This window comes from Aquarana catesbeiana, linkage group LG04 (assembly GCF_042186555.1).
Source record: "Aquarana catesbeiana isolate 2022-GZ linkage group LG04, ASM4218655v1, whole genome shotgun sequence".
NCBI classification, from domain to species: Eukaryota; Metazoa; Chordata; class Amphibia; order Anura; family Ranidae; genus Aquarana; species Aquarana catesbeiana.
In genome coordinates, this window is record NC_133327.1 from 362,849,444 (window position 1) to 362,870,449 (window position 21,006).

At 41.2% G+C, this 21,006-nt stretch overlaps 1 protein-coding gene across 1 annotated transcript in view; it reads right to left on the reverse strand.

Moving 5' to 3' along the window:
* PREP (prolyl endopeptidase) overlaps positions 1–21,006 on the reverse strand; it is a 212,816-nt gene that overhangs the window by 139,550 nt on the left and 52,260 nt on the right. Inside the window, exon 7 of the mRNA XM_073627010.1 lies at positions 15,696–15,801. Within this exon, the coding sequence (XP_073483111.1) occupies positions 15,696–15,801 (106 nt within the window). The remainder of the gene's footprint in view (positions 1–15,695; positions 15,802–21,006) is intronic.

The following is a 21,006-nucleotide window of genomic DNA, read 5'->3' on the forward strand; positions in this document are numbered from 1 at the left end:
CTGGATTTGGGGATCCTCTGCCATTCCTCCTTGCAGATCCTCTCCAGTTCTGTCAGGCTGGATGGTAAACGTTGGTGGACAGGCATTTTTAGATCTCTCCAGAGATGCTCAATTGGGTTTAAGTCAGGGCTCTGGCTCTGCCATTCAAGAACAGTCATGGAGTTGTTGTGAAGCCACTCCTTCGTTATTTTAGCTGTGTGCTTAGGGTCATTGTCTTGTTGGAAGGTAAATCTTCGGCCCAGTCTGAGGTCCTGAGTACTCTGGAGAAGGTTTTCGTCCAGGATATCCCTGTACTTGGCCGCATTCATCTTTCCCTCGATTGCAACCAGTCGTCCTGTCCCTGCAGCTGAAAAACGCCCCCACAGCATGATGCTGCCACCACCATGCTTCACTGTTGGGACTGTATTGGACAGGTGATGAGCAGTGCCTGGTTTTCTCCACACATTCCGCTTAGAATTAAGGCCAAAAAGTTCTATCTTGGTCTCATCAGACCAGAGAATCTTATTTCTCACCATCTTGGAGACCTTCATGTGTTTTTTAGCAAACTCCATGCGGCCTTTCATGTGTCTTGCACTGAGGAGAGGCTTCCGTCAGGCCATTCTGCCATAAAGCCCTGACTGGTGGAGGGCTGCAGTGATGGTTGACTTTCTACAACTTTCTCCCATCTCCCGACTGCATCTCTGGAGCTCAGCCACAGTGATCTTTGGGTTCTTCTTTACCTCTCACCAAGGCTCTTCTCCCCCGATAGCTCAGTTTGGCCGGACGGCCAGCTCTAGGAAGGGTTCTGGTCATCCCAAACATCTTCCATTTAAGGATTATGGAGGCCACTGTGCTCTTAGGAACCTTAAGTGCAGCAGAAGTTTTTCTGTAACCTTGGCCAGATCTGTGCCTTGCCACAATTCTGTCTCTGAGCTCTTCAGGCAGTTCCTTTGACCTCATGATTCTCATTTGCTCTGACATGCACTGTGAGCTGTAAGGTCTTATATAGACAGGTGTGTGGCTTTCCTAATCAATTCCAATCAGTATAATCAAACACAGCTGGACTCAAATGAAGGTGTAGAACCATCTCAAGGATGATCAGAAGAAATGGACAGCACCGGAGTTAAATATAGGAGTGTCACAGCAAAGGGTCTGAATACTTAGGACCATGTGATATTTCAGTGTGTACATTAATGAGGAAAAAAATGAACTTAAAATGTTTTTAGCAAATGGCTGCAATATAGCAAAGAGTGAAAAATTTAAGGGGGTCTGAATACTTTCCGTCCCCACTGTAACACTAAACCTTCTACCATTAGTTCATCACCTGATACAAAAAAATACAGGCTCGGAAACGGTTTCCCCTGTCTCTAATAGGACGTATAAACCTCCTGAAAATGAAGTTCTTGCCAGTAATTCTATACTTCCTAAGGCATTCTCTAGTATGGGTTCCCACATCATTTTCCCACAAACTGAACAGCATTATTGGTTCCTTTCTGTGGTCTCCCAAGTCACCCCGCATAAGCATAAAGGTACTTCAGGAACCATGGGGGCAGGTGGGGCTAGCACTACCTGACTGGCAGAAGTACTACCTGGCTGGTCAGATGGTTTTTGCAAGATGCTGGCTGTTGGCGGAGGATGGGGACTCGGCCACAGTTCTTGAGGCGGCTCATTTGGGCTCCTATGAGTCTGAGAGTAGTGCTCTATAGAGGCCCAAAATCCAACCTACCTTTAACAGAATCCATGAAGGCAACAATTAAAGCTTAGGAAATAGCCATGACTCAAATGTCCCCCGGTTATGTGGGAATCACTCCATCTGCCCCATTATGGATGAACCCCAACTTACCCCAATTCTATTCCCTGCCAGACCCCATGGTTTGGGGTAGTAGGGGGGTTAAAGTACTAGGAGATATTAGAAGGGAGGGAGAACTCATAACGTTTGACCAACTAAAAGCAAGACATAATCTACCTAACACACACTTTTTCAGGTATTTACAACTACGGCATGCGTTTCAGACACAATTCTCCACCCGGAAGGTGGAGGCACTACCTTCTGCCCTTGAAGATCTTTTGGCGAGTGAAGTCTTGCCCAAACCCTTATCAGTTATGTATAAATCCTTTTTTAAAAAAACGCGACCCGCGGTAACTAGATGTAGGGAAAAATGGGTAGCAGATATCCCTGAAATCCAAGGAGAAGACTGGGAAGATATGTGGGACCACCCATTTAAACACTTGGTATCCGCTAGGGACCGCCTTATACCCTTCAAGTATCTACATAGGAGTTACTACACACCAGCCAGGCTGGCGCGCATATATCCCTCTGTCACAGAAGAATGCTGGAGGTGCTCTTCCTCACCTGCAAATGCAGAGCACATTTTCTGGAGTTGCGCGCAGATCAAGAGTTTCTGGTCGGCGATCACCTTCTGTTTGTCGGATGTTCCCTGTATCCCAATCCCTACAACCCCAAGAGTATGTCTCATAGGTTTAGTGGAGGAGGTCGTACCTTCTTTGGCTCACCGCACTTTGCTCAATATATGGTTGTTCTATGGTAGGAAGGCCATCCTACTACATTGGAAAAAGGCAAATGCTCCTACAATAGCATGCTGGAAGGGTCTGATAAGGATACTTGCATTTCAAGGGGCTGTAAGAAAAAATTCTATAAGGTCTGGCAGCCATGGCTGGACTCCTTAAGAACAGTGTGTTGATACAACCAATTCTAGCCTAATGGATTGCATAATCTCTCAAATAGGAGTTGGGTAATGTAAATTTTTGATACTGATGTTGAAGAACCTGCTCTGCATGTATACAGTGGGGCAAAAAAAACTATGAGAGACAAAATGTGGAAACAAATCCAGACAATCACATTGTCTGATTTTTGAAAGAATTTATTTGCAAATTATGGTGGAAAATAAGTATTTAGTCACCTACAAACAAGCAAGATTTCTGGCTCTCTCAGACCTGTATCTTCTTCTTTAAGAGGCTCCTCTGTCCTTCACTCATTATCTGTATTAATGGCACCTGTTTGAACTTGTTATCAGTATAAAAGACACCTGTCCACAACCTCAGTCACACTCCAAACTCCACTATGGTGAAGACCAAAGAGCTATCGAAGGACACCAGAAACAAAATTGTAGACCAAGAGGGGAAGTCCTCCCAGGCTGGGAAGACTTAATCTGCAATAGGCAAGCAGCTTGATGTGAAGAAATCAACTGTTGGAGCAATAATTAGAAAACGGAAGACATACAAGACCACTGATAATCTCCCTCGATCTGGGGCTCCACGCAAGATCTCACCCTGTGGGGTCAAAATCATCACAAGAACGGTGAGCAAAAATCCCAGAACCACACGGGGGGACCTAGTGAATGACCTGCAGAGAGCTAGGACCAACGTAACAAAGGCTACCATCAGTAAAACACTACGCCGCCAGGGACTCAGATCCTGCAGTGCCAGAAGTGTCCCCCTGCTTAAGCCAGTACATGTCCGGGCCCATCTGAGGTTTGCTAGAGAGCATTTGGATGATCTAGAAGAGGATTGGGAGAATACCATATGGCCAGATGAAACCAAAGTAGAACTGTTTGGTAGAAATACAACTCGTCGTGTTTGGAGGAGAGAGAATGCTGAGTTGCAACACCATAAAGAACACCATACCTACTGTGAAGCATGGGGTGGCAACATCATGCTTTGGGGCTGTTTCTCTGCAAAGGGAACAAGATGACTGATCCGTGTACATGAAAGAATGAATGGGGCCATGTATCGTGAGATTTTGAGTGCAAACCTCCTCCCATCAGCAAGGGCATTGAAGATGAAACGTGGCTGGGTCTTTCAGCATGACAATGATCCCAAACACACCACTCGGGCAAAGAAGGAGTGGCTTCGTAAGAAGCATTTCAAGGTCCTGGAGTGGCCTAGCCAGTCTCCAGATCTCAACCCCATAGAAAACCTTTGGAGGGAGTTGAAAGTCCGTGTTGGCCAGCGACAGCCCCAAAACATCACTGCTCTAGAGGAGATCTGCATGGAGGAATGGGCCAACATACCAGTAATAGTGTGTGAAAACCCTGTGAAGACTTACAGAAAACGTTTGACCTCTGTCATTGCCAACAAAGGATATATAACAAAGTATTGAGATGAACTTTTGATATTGACCAAATAGTTATTTTCCACCATAATTTGCAAATAAATTCTTTAAAAAAATCAGACAATGTGATTGTCTGGATTTGTTTCCACATTTTGTCTCTCATAGTTGAGGTATACCTATGATGACAATTACAGGCCTCTCTCATCTTTTTAAGTGGGAGAACTTGCACAATTGGTGGCTGACTAAATACTTTTTTTTCCCCACTGTATATGATCGCTCCAATTATTTCCCGGTGTTCAGATGGACAAGTGACACAAATGAGACCTGATTACAATTTACTGGCGCTTTATTTCTCCTGGACTGGTGCTGATGGTTGAGTTTAGAGGGGGTGGGGACTTTTAGATTTCACTTAGGTGGTTTAGTTGGGCTATGTTAGTTCTAAATGACGGCCCTGCGAGGCCAAGAGGAGAGAGGGTATATTCTCCTCTCAGCCTCCATGTTTTGAATGTATACTATGTATGGGAAAATTGAATATGGGAAAATTGAATAAAAAGAATTAAAAAAAAAAAAAAAACCCTAGACCTAGCACACAGAGTATGAAACAGATATTTTTATAACTATTATAAAAGCTTAAAGAGGAACTGCAGTCTGCTCACATAATTTGTAATAAAAACATCTTTGCCATTCTGAAGCTTTCCTCCAAGCACTTTGCATATTATTTTATATAGACTGGGATTTTGTACTTGCCAAATATGCTGCAGAAATCTCCCTCCACTGAGTCTGGCTGCAACCATTTTAACTTTGGGTAGATGAAGCTGCTGCCTGTTCACTTCCTGGATTTACACAGACACACACACACCTCCAGCTCTGCAGCTCTCATTGGCCCTCTTATGACTCATCCCCCTCCCTTCCTGACAAATTCTCAGGAGAGTGAGAGAAAGAGCTGTGCATGATGTTATAAGCCTAGGTTTTTTACCAGACAAGAAACAGGAAGTGGGCTTTATAAGGTATTTACTGGCAGAAAAAACATGTTTTACTATCCAAAGTTAAAACAACAAGGGCAGAAGATTTAATAGATGGAAAGTTGAAAAAAATGACTGAAGATTCGCTTTAAGGGAAACCTCTCAGGATAGGAATATGGTAACTGGCAAATTGCTTTTGATGTTGCATATTCCAGCCCTATGATCCTGATAGTGGCTGCTGCCCATAGCAATCACCCCTTGTTTAATTTCTCGAAGAAGGACTGTAAAAAAAATTTGGCACATTTTTTCATACAGACTCTTACGGAGTTATGACAATAATTTGGACATTAGGTGTTCCGAGACATGATATGCATATACGATCAGGTTTTTGATATGTTGGGCAGTAAAGGTAGGCTTGAGATGACAATCTTACAGCAATATAAAACAAAAAATTGCGCTTGGAAAAATTGTCAGTGAAGAAATAAAAATTGTGAATAAAGATGAAATGACACCTTAAATAAAAATAAAGTTCAATAAGCTGCGGTTAGAAGTGGGGCCCACCAACAGAAAATAAAGAACAAGTAAACCGCGCTAAATATGAGTCCAATTAAAATTTAGTGAGAAATTCAAATAAGTCCAAATGGTGTAATAAATCCTTCTAAGTTATGAAATAGGACAACTGTGTGATGAACTGCTTACCAGAACGTAAGCGAAGTCAAACAGATGGCTTTAAACCCAGCCTGGGCCTTTCGAAGTACTCCAAGATGGGTAGAATCCGACAAGCTCATGCAGCAGACCGGATCCACATAAGTTTAGCAAATAAAAAACAAACAAAAAACCATAGCGTGATACTGACAAAAATATGTTACACTAAAGAGAGTGCTCACACAAAATCATCATAAAGATCATAAATGTACCCTGAATGCATGGCAAATCCAGGGGCGTGAAAACAAAAAAAAGAAGTGACATGCAGCATGCAATAGGTGATGTCCTTGAAATAGGAACTCCAAATATATCTGGTTACCAGAAATAGATTTAAACAGGCGAACACAGATCCAAGTAGGGAGAACACCCGGTGCACAGACACAGGAGGCTGCTTACCAGATGATAAACCGGTGAAGGTATAATCAGCGGTAGGCTTATAGCCTCTGTATAGCCCAGAATATAATCCTGATTAAAACTATAGGGGTTCCTGCTCACCAGAAGATCGACTGGAAGAAGCCAAAAACGAAAATATGGCGGAGTCACCGCGATCCCGTCCTGGCAGGCTCTTCACAGGCTCAGATCGTGGGTATTCAAAGAGGAGAAGCAGCCAATAGTGTGATAACGTAACGACAGAGCAGAGCAATGGCAGCTGCCATATATTATTGTGGCAAGTTCCTTTTAAGGTCAAAATTGCAATAACATCAATATACCGCATGTAAGGCAGTGTGTGCTTTAATCCTACTGCCAAAAGCAGAATAAAATATTGGCCGTTAGCAATGTTCTAGTAGTTGAAAGAGGTCATTAAATATGAAGTTATTAAGCAAGTTCTGTTTCTAATAAATCAGTGGTATCGCTAAGAGAAAACGAAGACTGGAACTCCATATCAATAAAGAAAAGTCCATAAACTATATCTCACTCTCTACTGCTGAGCAAAGAAGCAAATCTTAACTCAGATTGTGAAAAATGAAGCACTGTCCAGACCAATATGTTAGATATACCAGAACACTGTATTACCATAATGTGATCATCACAAACAGCTGTCGGCAACTACTCAAAACAGTCACAAAAAAAATCTCCATCTATTTAAAATTATTACTCCCTGAAAAAGGGAAGTTACAGGGTTGTTATTGAAATAGCTTAAATCCATTAAAATTGAGCACATCAGGACATCAGTAAGGTATTCAAGAAAGTATATTGACAGAGTTAAAGTGACACTAAAGGTTCGGTTTTTATTTTTTAAAAATAACAAACATGTCATACTTACCTCCACTGTGCAGCTTGTTTTGCACAGAGTGGCCCCTAATGGCGTTTTCTGGGGTCCCCCGGTGGCTCTCCTAGCTCCTCCCCGTCTCAGATAACCCCCTGGGAGAAGCGCTCTCTCGGGGGGTTACCTTGCGGGCGTGCTCCCGAGTCCTGCATTCGGCGTCCATAGCCGCCGAGTGCAGGACTCGGCCCCGCCCCCGGGGTCATTGGATTTGATTGACAGCAGCGCGAGCCAATGGCTACACTGCTATCAATCAATCGAATGAAGAGCCAAGAAGACCGGAGAAGCCCAGGCAACGATCGAGCACGGGACGTTCGAGGGCTCAGGTAAGTAAACCGGGGGGCTGGAGGGCCGGTAATCATCAGATGTTTTTTCACCTTAATGCATAGGATGCATTAAGGTGAAAAAACATGAACCTTTACAACCCCTTTAAGTGGAGGATTCAAGTACCTTTGTATGTACTGTGCTTAAAAACAGTGCTGCTGCAAAAACCACACAACCGAAAGCTGTATCTGCAAAAGCCTGGACATCCATATAGAACTTAGCAAAAGTATGAACAGAAGACCAGGTGGTGGCCTTACATAGTTGGGCAACAGAGACTGGTGTCTCTAGTCTTAAGAGACTCACATCCATCCATTGGAGTAAGCACGCAGGAGTACTGGTGGATCTTTTTCTTTTAAAATGCAAGCTCTTGAGATGAGTTGTCTCATTCATCTAGTTATGATTGATTTTGAAGCAGGATGTCCCTGAAAAGATTTTGATGGTAGGATGAATAATCCCATTTTCCTGAACGAGGCTGTAGCTTTGAAGTAGATTCTGGTGGCTCAGAATACATCCAGGCAGTAAAGTGCAATTTTGGGTGCTTTAGAGTATGGCACATGGATGAAGTGGAGTGTCTTCAATGAGGTGGAAGACTGATAGGAAAAGGAAAGAAGGATGGCTTTGGGCATAGGAATACCTTGTCTTTCTGAAGGATAAGGAATGGTTCCTTTCAAGAGAGGGCCGCATGCTCAGAGACATATCTAACGGACATGATAGCAGCCAAAAAAGACTACTTTGTGGGAGAGATCATCTAAGGGTATTTCCCTAATGGGTTCAAAGAATGGTTTCTTCTGGGCAGAGAGACTTACATTAAAAGGTATCAAGGAAACATAGGGTGCTGCATGCTTGATACCAGATACACCTTTAATAAAGTTTTTTACAAGAGAGAACAAGGCCAAAGATCTTTGGTAAAGAATGGACAAGGTGGAAACCTTTCTTTTCAGAGTACTTAGAGCCAAGTTCTGGTCAAGCTCTGGTTGTATGAAGGCCGGAATGTGAAGTACGAAGTATTCTATGGAACTGAAGTGCCTGTGTTCAAACCAGGCAAATAGGGTTTTCAAGTACAGAATAGACCTTTTAGGAAGTAGCTTTTCTTACTTTTAACAATGCTGGGATTACAGACTCAGAGACCCCTTTCTCTTTTAAGACCTGGGCTTTAAAAGCCATGACATTAAAGCTAGGGACTGAGACGCAGAATGGAATAGTAGGCCTTACAACAGCAGGTCTGGCCTGCCTGGAAGACAGCAGGGGTCATCTCCTTGCATTCTGAGTATGTCAGTTTGTGTTCTGGGTTCTTCTGGGCTAGTTTGGTGCAATGAGAATCACTGTCAGAATTTGAACTGTAGGAAAGGCATAGATTAGCCTGAACTGAGTCCAGGGAATTTTGAGAACATTCAATGCCAGTGCTAAAGGTTCCTTGGTCCTGGCTGCAGATAGAGGTAAACTGATGTTTAATCTGGATGTCCACATTTGCAATCCCCCATCTCTGACATATTGGGCTTAAGATGTTGGAGTGAAGATCCCATTCTCCCTGGTGCAGGCGGTGACGGAAGAAGTAATTTGCCTTCCAGTTGTCAACTCCTGGCATGTGGACAGCAGAGATTGCTGGAGTTTGAGTTGAAGCCTCTGGACAGGTACTGGAACAACTACTCCCTGGGGCAAGAGATTGCTCAGAGTTTTCTGAAAAATTAGAGTGTACTTGGGCAGATTTTAAATGGCTTGAAACAAACAAAAAAAAAAAAGCGGCAAGGGGGTAGAGTTTTAAAGTCTATTTATTACCCCTTTGAAGCAATTGACTGAATCTAGGGGTCTGGAATGTCTGACCCAGAGATAATCAAACTGTAACAGAAATCCACATCTTAGGAGTTAGACTCAAAAAGCACATATTTAATAAATTGCAGCTTACCAATTCTTAGATGTGGTTGTTGCATTATTTTCTTTTTTAGGCTTTCTTTCTTTTATTTTCACCTACACATCTGGCCAGTAAGTCTGTTGTTTTTCAACAGAACAAGCGCTCCTGAAAATGTATCAGTTAGAGTGTTGAGACAAACTATTTACAACTGACAGGGGTGTTTACAATGATCAGATTTGATTTATTCATGTAAAAATGTTTATCCTAAAAAGGAAAAACTGTTGCTGTAACTGTTTAAACAGCTGGAGTTCAGCTTCAATTTGTTAGTGTATCTAAATCTGCTAGCACATCTAACACTACCCTCCCTACAGACTGACAATGCTGTTGTCCAAAGGTGTCTCTGTTGCTCTTTTGTCCAAAATGTAGGCACTCTCATTCAGGAGGTGTGTTATTAGCCAGGTAACCAGGTGGAAACAGAGGGGGGGGGGGGGGGGGAGCCAAAAAAAAAAAAAAAACTTTTGTAGCCACTTCACTTCAGCCACTGCTTTAAGCCACAAGATTCTGCACATGCGAGTACAAATCAGAGCCATTCTGGAAATTTGTACCATAATCTGTTCTGGGGCATCGCCACAAAATAGCAAAACAGAGGTTAACTGCTGTAGTTGCTTAGTTAAAGTGGTATTAAAACGTAAAAGAAAATATTTATTGTATTGCAGCTTACAATTTCTTAGATGTGATGGCTGCATTCCTTTTTTTATGCTTTTTTTCTGCTATTTTCATCTGGTGATCCAGCCAGTAAGTCTGTTGGTTTTCAAAAGAACAAGCTATCCAGCAGAATGCATCAGTTACAGAGATGAGACAAACCATTTAACACTAGCAGGGGTACTTACAATGATCAGCTGTTATTTATGTAAAATCTTTATCCCAAAAGAAAAAAAAAAACTGCTGTAGCTGCTTTTAAGGTATTAGCTGGAGTTTGGCTTTAATTTGTTAGTGTATTTTAATCTGCTAGTACATCCAACACTCCCCTCCCCCCAGACTAAAAATGATGCTGTCCAAAAGGTGCCCTTTCATCCAGGGTGAGGCACTGTAATACAGGAGGTGTAGTACTGTCCAGATCACCAGGTAAAAACAGAGGTGGAAAAGCTTAAAGTGGAGTTCCACCCGTTTTTTAGTTTATTAAAAGTCAACAGCTACAAAAAGTGTAGCTGCTGACTTTTAATAAATAGAAACTCACCTGTCCCACGGTCAAGTGATGTGGGCGCCCTCTCCGCGGCGCTGTCATAGCAACTGTGGGCACCCGGCCATGCCACGCTGCGCTCTGCTATTGGCCAGGCAATCTTCTGGGACCTGTGACCTTTCTCAGAAGATTGCTGGCAGGGAGGGGCTGCCTAGGGCGAGAGGAGTCGCCTAGGCGACTCAGAAGAGGAAGGAGGAAGTGGGACAGGAAGTCTCACTAAAAAGAAGGTACCCACTCCCCCCCCCCCAAAAAAATGACATGCCAAATGTGGCATGTAAGGGGGCGAAAAGTGCTTAAAGCAGAAGTTCCACTTTTGCCAGTGTCCAATTGTCTAAAAAGGTACCAGTCTACAACCCAGGGTCTCTAAATATTCAGCCTGTGTCCTGTAGTGATTAGAAAAGTTGGTATTTTTGTTTAGCTTGTTGGATTGGGCACAGGGATACACTGTCTTCAGCTGCCGTAGTGCTGTGCTGGGCTACTGGTGTGTCCATATGCCTTAAGGATGAAAGGGCTGCCTCAATGCATACCTGCTCCCAATTTATCCATTGCAATATATGTTTGTGGAGGCTCTGTAGGTTTTTAACGCAAATTGTTAAAGTGACTGTAAAACTAGAGTTTTTCTTTTTTTAAATAACAAAACATATTACATAGTAGGTGAGGTTGAAAAAAAAGACACAAGTCCATCAAGTCCAACCTATGGATTTGATGGATGTTACACTTACCTGCTCTGTGCAATGATTTTGCACAGAGTAGCCCTGATCCTCTTCTTCTTGGGTCCCTGCTGATGCACCAGGCCAAGGGTCTTCCAATTTCTAAACAAGGGGCCAGTTTAGTGTCCTTCAGACTTTAGGGGGGCCGGACTGTGACCATTGGGAATATAAAGGTCCTAGCATTGGTGGGAGTAAATAAATGTCATACGCTTGGTGGTCAGTGGGAGTAAAAAAAAAATTGCATTGTTGGTGTCAGTGGGAGAAATAATGCCTCCGTCACTGGTGTCAGTGGGAGGAATAGTGCCCCCTCATTGGTGTCAGTGGAAGGAATAGTACCCCATCATTGGTGTCAGTGGACGGAATAATGTCCCAAGGGCCGGATAAAGACAAGTAAAGGGCCACATCCATCCCGCGGGCCACAGTTTGGAGACCCCTGCTCTAGGCTCCTCCTTTTCTTGGTGTGCCACCATAGGAATCTGCTTCCTATTGGGGCGCACCTACGGGCTTGCTCCCAAGCCAGGCTGTATGCATCTATAGACACACAGCACAGTTTGGCTCCGCTCCCTGCTTACAAAATTTTATTTTTTTGAGAGCAGCAGGAGCTAAAGGTTCCCACTGCTGCCGAGGCCCCTGTGAGATGAGAGCGAGAAAAGCAGCTACAGACAGGCACACTGCAGGATCAAGATTGGGCTCAGGTAAATATAAAGGGTGGTAAGGGAGTGATACAAACACTGGGACATTCCCAGGCTTTAGGACCACTTTACAAATCGGGGGGGGCATTCGTTGCTGTTTTTTTTTATGATAAGTGTGCTGGGAATTTTTTGCACTGCGTCATGTGCAAAGCCCTTCCAAGTGTACCTTACTTTGAAAAGCCAGTTATAAATTGGAGTGGATGTTTATTGTATTTAGCTTAAAGACGAATATTCACATTTTGCTTATAAAAAAAACAGATGCACCAATGCCAGCTATGTCTACAGAATGCTCCTCTAGAGTGAAAAATATTATATTCTGGCAACTGTATGGGGTTAATACCTATAATTATAGTAATTCCTTGTTTTGTTCACATGGTTTTATTTGTGTTTTCCCCAGATCTGCATGCAGGCCAAACTGTCCAACAAAAGTCATGGTTACAGGGACTGGGACAAAGCCTGATAGAGTTGCCTACAACAGTCAGCTTTTATTCAAATAAATAGTTTAAAACTTTTTTACCAAAAGAAAAAAAAAACAAAAAAAAACGGTTGTAACCGATTTAAATGTGCCAGCTGGACTTAGTCTTGAATTTCTATGTTGTTTACTTAAAGTCCATTTAACGCTACTTGCCTATTTAAGACTATATTGTTCACAGGGTGACAATGCTGCTATGTAATTTTTCTGAAGACAAAGCAGTGTTGTTACCCTGATAGTAAGTGGAAAAATAACAGATCTACTAAATAAAACTTTTTAATGGGGGATTCAAAAAAACAAAAACTGCTGTAGCAATGTACATTATATGTTTTGTACAATCGTGGTATAAGAACACACAAAATATTATACTGCATAAAAGTTTCCATTTAAGTATTTTACTCATGAAAAGTGACTTACATCCTAGCCACATATTTTAAATGTAATATATAATTAACGAATGTCACTTTGTTATGGATTCTGAGTGAATAATTCATTTGAGTTTTGTGTATTTCTTCATGGTTTCGATTGGTTTTCAGTGAAGAAAAGAAACCAACTCAAATCTGAAAATTAAAACGCTTCCCAACAGGCACCAAGGAATGAAAAATTCATAATGCAAAGCATCAGAAGGGATGGGATCCAATTTTCTCCTTTAATGGATTTCAATTACCATATTTTGGCACAGAAATAACAGCACCAAAGGAAAGTCTTTAATGGCAAATGAGAATGCTTTGAACAAGCACATGTTCCCATAGTTTCCTTTCTCACTCAGTAATGTCAATTTAGGCAACACAAGAAAAACAAATCTCACAGTGCAAATGTCATTTTACTTATGTGTAGTGAGGGAAAACTTCACAAATGGTAACTACTGCTTCAGTAAATTAAAGCTGAACTCCAAGCAAATATCTAAATACACAGTAGAAAAAGAAATTGACCTGATGAGTGACAGCACTAGAAAGTGGAGGTCCTTCACAGAACTTCAAAAGAAATTTGACCAGCCAACAAAAAGGTTTTACGAATATTTTTAAATTGATTCCTTTTGAAGAAATCTGCCTAGCTGCCCCTCTCTTAGAGTTGTGGAGAAAAATATGGCCACAAGTTTCTAAAAGTGGGTTTCTCAACCAGGCTTCCATGGAATCCTAGGAATCCTCCAGGGGCTGCTAGGGGTTTCTTGAGCAAGGAGCAATTTCTGCCGCTCAGATAAGTTCCTACTGACACCTTTGATCGTTTTAGCTATCTGTAAGAGGGTAGTTCTTCCCAATGACCATCACACTAATGTATTATGAGTTGGAGAAATAGTCATTTTTTAGCAGGGGTTCCCCAAGACCAAAACGTTTTTGTAAAGCGTTTCTCAGTGTTGAAAAGGTTGAGAAAGGCTGTTCTAAAAGCTCAATCTGTGCACTATATACAGTGTAGACAATAATGGATGCAGGCATTGTACGAAAGATCTTAGGTCTTTAGGGTAAATACATCGGCAACCTCTACTTCTCTGTCACTGCCCCCTTGTCAAAGCAAAATGGGAAACAGTTCATAATGTGACCCACTGAGTGTTTTCCGTCTACCCCACCACCCCGACTGACTTCTGACTTTTTTTAAATCAGCAAAAGCATATTCTGGCTGTCAAGCGTATGGAATACCCACCGCCTGCCTTCACAATTCACTTGATAAATACAACAAAGTCTGGGAGCGGTGGCATCATACAGAAACTGCTACATAAATAGTCTGACTCTTGATCTCTGACTTCACTAGAGTCTGCACTCCCATGGGACTATAGGAATGGTCACTCAGAGTGGTTATGTTGTCTCACTGTTCTCTTTAGGGCTCTCCCCCCTTTGATCTTTTCTCCTTGTTCTCTTTTTATGTTCTTCTTGTTTTAGAATGATACTTCCCCTATGCTTCTATTTAATGGTTCCTGTGGTCATTAATGTAAGTCAGAATACTAAATATGAGGTGACATGAACTTGTCAGATTCACATAATTTGTTGCAGAAAAACACACTATATTGTGGCACAGGCTGTCAGAGACTCCTAAAATGCTCAGCATAAAGTTCATGAAGTCCAAGAGTGGCACATCAGGGGCTAAGTCAGCTGGCTTCCAACACTCAGTGCAGCTCCTCAAGAAACTGAAGGAATCTCTAAAGCAGCAAATAGCAACTGGAGGGGGCGCATCGAAGTGCAGTACAAAAACTCAAATTTATTGATAAAAACAATTGCCAACTTACATTTGATAAGGAGTAAAGCCCCTGTCATATGACCATTATCCACTGGGGGTTGTCATCCAGACCACAACAACACAGAGATAATCCAGTCCTGAAACTCCTTGCTTCCAATGGACAGAAAATACTAGGGGAACCATGTGAGTTAGACAGCTAGTGGAAAGTCCCGTGTGATGTCAGGCGCTGGTAGGCGTGGAGGAGGTATGGCTACCTATTTTGAGGCCATGACACCTCTTTCTCAAGCCACTTAGGGCCACGGAGGCTCCCACATAGAACTGTTAAGTAAGGGGCTGCCTAGGTATAGGTGTTTAGAGATGAGGACCAAATCAGGCACATGCCAAGGCACCTGGCATAATGGGGGTTTGCAACTCAGAAGCTCCTCAGACCACAAAAAAACTAGCTGATGGTTAACATACATATTAGTTTGACCACACTTGACCATTCAATGGGTAAATATGCACTGTGGTGTCTAACTAGCTACAAGTTATGTTTCCAAAAAATCTGGTGGTCACCTAAGGTTTGCCACAAGAAGGGAAAAATAATTCACCTTGCAGCGTGTATATTTAACTGGCTTTAACTTAAAGCCTTGTACCCAAAACAGACATCTCTACATTTACCAAGCCACACAGGAACACGTTTGTGTAGGAAAAGAAAAGGTTATTCTTGCTGTTCACTATTTAAAGACACGGTCATACACTGTCATATTTCCATGAGTATCAAATCTCCTTTACATATACCATGTAATTCAATGGTAAGCAAGCCATTACTTCACACCGCAAATTCTTTGACATTTTCAATTATACTTCTATTAACTTTCACTTCACATACACGAGATAATCGCCTAATTTACAGTTGCAGTGGCAAGGGTAAAAGCATTTTATTGTGGAAAATGCAGACAATTTCTAAAAGCAGGGTGGTGATCCGCAGGTTACATTGTATAAGATCAGGGAAAGATCAGCTCCTGCTGCTTTCCTTTATCCGACTTGCTGCACGGCTGATTAAGCACACACTTACCAGTATTATTATGTGCAGGAGGAGGCAGTCGTTTTAAATGAAAAGAACAACTAGAGTTCTAGAAGGTGTCATATATAAAATACCAGATCAGCTGCAAGATTTGCACTAACCATTACAATCATACCATGAAATGCTTTTAAATTAGATAATCTGCTCACAGGCAAAAGAAAAAAAAAAAAGGAAAAGAAGAAAAAACTCACCATTAATGCCATTTGGTTGCTTGTGCAAATCACAATACCACAAGCGGTTAACCGGATCGCAGCCCTCACTGATAGACAATAGTGCATACCGACCATCATCAGAGACCTAAGGATTTAGAAGTTTTAAAGAGGTCAGACATCCCAATAGACAGAATAGTTACTCTACGTTAAAGATCTGTAAAGAGCATTCCCAAATGCTTACAGTAAGTAGTGTTCCAGATAAGATATTTAACATGTAGGTAAGTTTGTGGAGTTGCTTACTGCTCTAAGCGTCTACTGTAGACTAGCAATGCATAGCTGTAAAGGTTTTCAGTATTCTCCTATCATATAGGTGGACTGAAATTCATGTGAAAAAAATACTCTTAACTGCACCACTCTGACATGATGTAAAATATTAACAATTGTATACAATATAGCAAAAACAAAATCCTAAAATTCTATTTAAGTGGTATCTTGTGTTCAGTAACATAATATATTATACGTGAATATGTGACTTGTGAGCGGCTATGTGAAAACGAATCACCCAATAACTTATATACACCCACTACTACCTTTACACCTTCTCATAAGTGTATAAATGACTTTTAAGGCACTTGAATTCCAAAAACATATATAAGAAGTGAAATACATAAAAACAGAATTTATTGGTACATCAAAATAAAAGAAGAGACGTGGCTAACTGGGCTACTATTACACCAACTGTGAAATGTATGAAAATATGATGAATCTTCCTTCACCCGACACGTTTTGGAGGGCTCACGTCTCCTTCATCAGGGGTTTGAGGAGTATCATGAAGTCAATCAAGTGGTGTATGTAGACATGCCATGTATACCCTGCTTGGAATCTGGACCTGGAGGACTGGACATTTATCCCATATGCTCAAAAACTGGTGGTTTACCATGGCTCTCTAGTTAAAAGCCCCGCTATATCATCCTTATTATATATACATATACATGTTCCAGACCTGTATTAAGGCCAAGGGTTGGCTCTCTAAGGTCTCAGTGCTACCTGCTCCCTCCATATAGGCGGCGTTCTCTCCTCTTCTATGCCTCTGAAACATGATGATATTGCAAGAGTATAGATTCTTTCCAACTTTGTTTTTACTGGAAACATGGCAAGTCTATATACAACACCACTTGATTAACTATATGATACTCCTCATAACCATGATGAAGGAGAGGTGAACTCTATGAATTGCATCGGTTGGAGGAAGATTAATCATATTTTTATAAATTTCACAATTGCTATATTAGTAGTCTAGTTAGCCATGTCTCTTCTTTTTATATGTTGATGAACCAATAAATTCAGTTTTTACGTATTTCACTTCTCATACACATTTTTGTAATTCAAGTGCCTAGAAAAATGGGGGGGGGGGGATTTTTCTGTCTGTATGCATTTAATTATAGGGTTGCGGCACTTTGCCATGGGTTGTCACCTTAAGTCTATATAAATATGATGCAACTATATATCAAATGCTGTATAAATATTATCATCAAATGTGCAAACTAATGTTCGCTTAATGTATACACAAATGATTATATTAAATAAAAATCGTAACAAGAATATCCAGTCTCTGTGATGTGATTTACAAACAATATCCCCCTGAGGAAGTCATGTGACCCTGTGGCGAAAAGCGTAGGGCCGGGGCTGTAAGACGTTTCAACGCTGTACATCGCTAACTGTATACTATACACAGAACTGCAGTGAGAGCTTTGTACCACAATACTGATGATATAGAAATGTGAGTGCAATTGTATAAGCTGGGGATGAGGAATACATCTTTAGCCACTTCCATACCATACAAATTCCAGCACTTCTCTCCTACATGTAAAAATCATCTTTTATTACTCGAAAATTACTCAGAACCCTCAAACACTTATATATATATATATATATAGCAGAGACCCTAGGGAATAAAATGGCGATCATTGCAATTTCTTAAGTCACACGGTATTTGCGCAGCAGTTTTTTAAATGCAATTTTTTTGAGAAAAAAAAAACACTTTCATTAATAAAAAGAAAACAAAACAGTAAAGTTAGCCCAGTTTTTTTGTATAATGTGACAGATGTTACACCAAGCAAGTTAAAATTTTGCACACTCATGGAATGGCGCAAACTTTGTTACTTAAAAAATCTCCATAGGCGATGCTTTAAAATTGTTTACAGGTTACCTGTTTAGAGTTACAGAGGAGGTCTTGCTCTAGAATTATTGCTCTCCCTCTAACGTTCGCCGTGATACCTCACATGTGTGGTTTGAATGTTGTTTACATATATGGACGCGACCTACGTATGCATTTGCTTCTGCATGCGAGTACGCGGGGAAGGGGGAGCTTAAATGTATTTATTTTTTTATTGTTTATTTTGTTTACATTTTTTTTATTTTTACACTTTCTCTTTTTTTATCATCTTTTATTCCTATTACAAGGAATGTAAGCATCCCTTGTAATAGGAATAGTATGTGACAGGTCCTCTTTATGGAGAGATGTGAGGTAAGATCCCACATCTCTCCTCCAGGCTGGAAAGCCTGAGATAAAAAAAAATTACGATCTCAGGCTTTCCAGCTGAGTCCTCGGCGTTGTTTACTTCTGCTGGCCTGGAAGTGACACAACGTCACGCCCAGGCCTCCGAGAGTCAGAGCCTGCCGGGGACCATCTGGCCCTTGGTTTTCTCGATGACTAACTTCTGGCGCCGGCGGATTTTTTTCTCCAGCTCATCAAAAAAATGATAAAGTACTATAGATTTTTATTTTTTTTTTTAACATGTGCACTGCAGAGTGGGATTGAAGATTGGAGAGTGCTCCTAAAGATATAATGTGCTTATGTTCTGGAGGAGGTTGCTTTTGAGTTTAGGAAAATAACAGAAAGTAATTGCGCTAAAAAAGTGTCAATTTGTAAAAAGTCGCAAAAAAAAAAGAAACAATCGAAAACAGCTCTTTGGAGTTAACCCCTTCACAAGCCAGTGTTATTAGTACAGTGACAGTGAATATTTTTTAGCACTGATCACTGTATTAATGTCCCTGATCCCCAAAAAGTGTCAAAAGCGTCAGTTAGTGTCCGATTTGTCCCCCATGATTTCGCAGTCCTGCTATAAGTCACTGATCGTCGCCATTACTGGTAAAAGTAAATAAATAAAAATATCCCATAGTTTGTGGACGCTAGAACTTTTGCGCAAACCAATTAATATACGCTTATTGGGACTTTTTTTAACCAAAAATACGTAGCAGAATACATATTGGCCTACATTTATGAAGGAATTTGATTTTTTTCAGTTTTTTTTTTATTGGATATGTTTAACAGAAAGTAAAAAAATATATTTCTTTTTTTTTTCAAAATTGTCAATCTTTTTTTGTTTATAGCACAAAAAATAAAATTTGCAGAGGTGATCAAATCACCAAAAGAAAGCTCTATGTGTGGGAAAAAAGGACATCAATTTTATTTGGGTACAGCGTCCCACGACCACGCAATTGTCAGTTAAAGTAACACAGTGACGTATCGCAAAAAGTGGCCTGTCATGAAGGGGGATAACTCCTCTGCAGGGCAAGTGGTTAAAGCTTATAAGAGGAGTTTTCATTCCCCTCTGACTGTCCTATGAGGCTGCATGGCCCCTGACCCTCTGTTTGGACAGTGCCGATTGGCCCTGTGCTGATCACATGCATCCTCCCAAAAAAAAAAATACTCTCTAGCAATACACACCAAACTGAGCATAGTACAGAGCCTTAGAGGAACTCTGCATATCAGCAGATGGATTGAGGACAGTGGAAACAGCCTTTTTATACAATGCGCAGGATTAACCCCTTAGGTTCCACGGTGAGTATAACAAGCATGCTTTACTGCATATACACACTGATTTTACGGTTGTCAGTTTAGTAACACTTTAAGGGACAAAAGCTCTGTCCCTACATAACTTCTAAATTCATTAAAACCAGGTGAGAGCACAATTGGTGGAGAAGGGAAAAGTCCTGGAAGTCGTACATCTCTGCAAAACCCCATAGAAAAGTGTATGACAGTCTCAGCCTGGGCTCAAACCAGGCCACGCCCCCAATACTTTTCACTCCGCCTATGGAATGGTCATGTTGATATTTTTATTTATTATAATCATTTGTGTATACATTAGGGGGACATTAGATGATACCATTTATATGGAGTTTGATATATAGTTATAGTGCTGCACCATATTTATATGTATATGATACTATAACATGTTCTATTATCTGCTGCTTGGACAGATGTAGGTCTGCATAAGGTGACTGCTACCCATGTGTCTAAAAAACAAACAAATTGCATCACAACCAAACATATTAGTCTTTATAAAAAGATTTTTATGGCTGGATATCACCTCTTCAGACAACAAAACTGATCATTTTCAGGGGAAATACAATTACGCTTTTTTTATAGGATCGCTCCAATAATGGAAACTCGTGAAGCATGTCCCCTTTTCTCTTATTTTTATGTTAAGTGTAAGAGGGAGAACACAGTCCAAATTAAGAAAGCCAGGACGTTTGCATAAGTTAAATCTATTTCTGTGGCATGGTATGGTAATTGTTAGCCTCTCAAAGCTACTGAAAGTGATTTACATTAACTACACAAGCCGATACAGCTAAATTAACTTCAAAAATGGAATTATAAGCTGCTTGCTTTCTACTTAGTTATGTGCTATACTTTTATTAATCTTGTGCTCAGGCAGTATGGAGAAGGCTATCGATTCCTGAAGCACGCAAATGGGACATTTCTATGAAATGAGGTCTGCTTGGTCAACATTTATAGGTACTAAAGTCTAATTAAAATAGAAGAACACCAAAAGTGCAGTTGCCAACCAGTGGGTTTAATTTCAATTCACTAGGAACATAAACAAGAAGTTTTCTGCAGGCTAACAGAGTACAACTCTGTCCAGAGTATGGGCATTAAACTACGTATACAGGAAGTCCCCGAGTTACGAACACAATAGGGACTGTACTGTAGGTTTGTTCGTAAGTCGAAGTTGTTCGTAAGTCGCAACACTGCATTTGTAAGTGTAACTTCCGGGCGGAACACTGCATTCGTAAGTGTAACATCCGCCTGTGCATGGATGCGGGATGTTCCGGAGGTATCCGCGCTTGTTATGTTATCTGGGGCTCTTCTGGCCATGCAGTACATGTAGTACTGCAGTATGGGATGTGTCCCGAGGTATCCAGGACCAGCGCGGAGCACAAGTGGCCGGCATTTGAGGCCGTTCGTAAGTAGGAGTTGTTCGTAACTTGGGTGTTCGTAACTCGGGGACTGCCTGTACATTCTTAGTTCTTTAAGACAAGCTAGGGCTGAAACAACTAATCCACA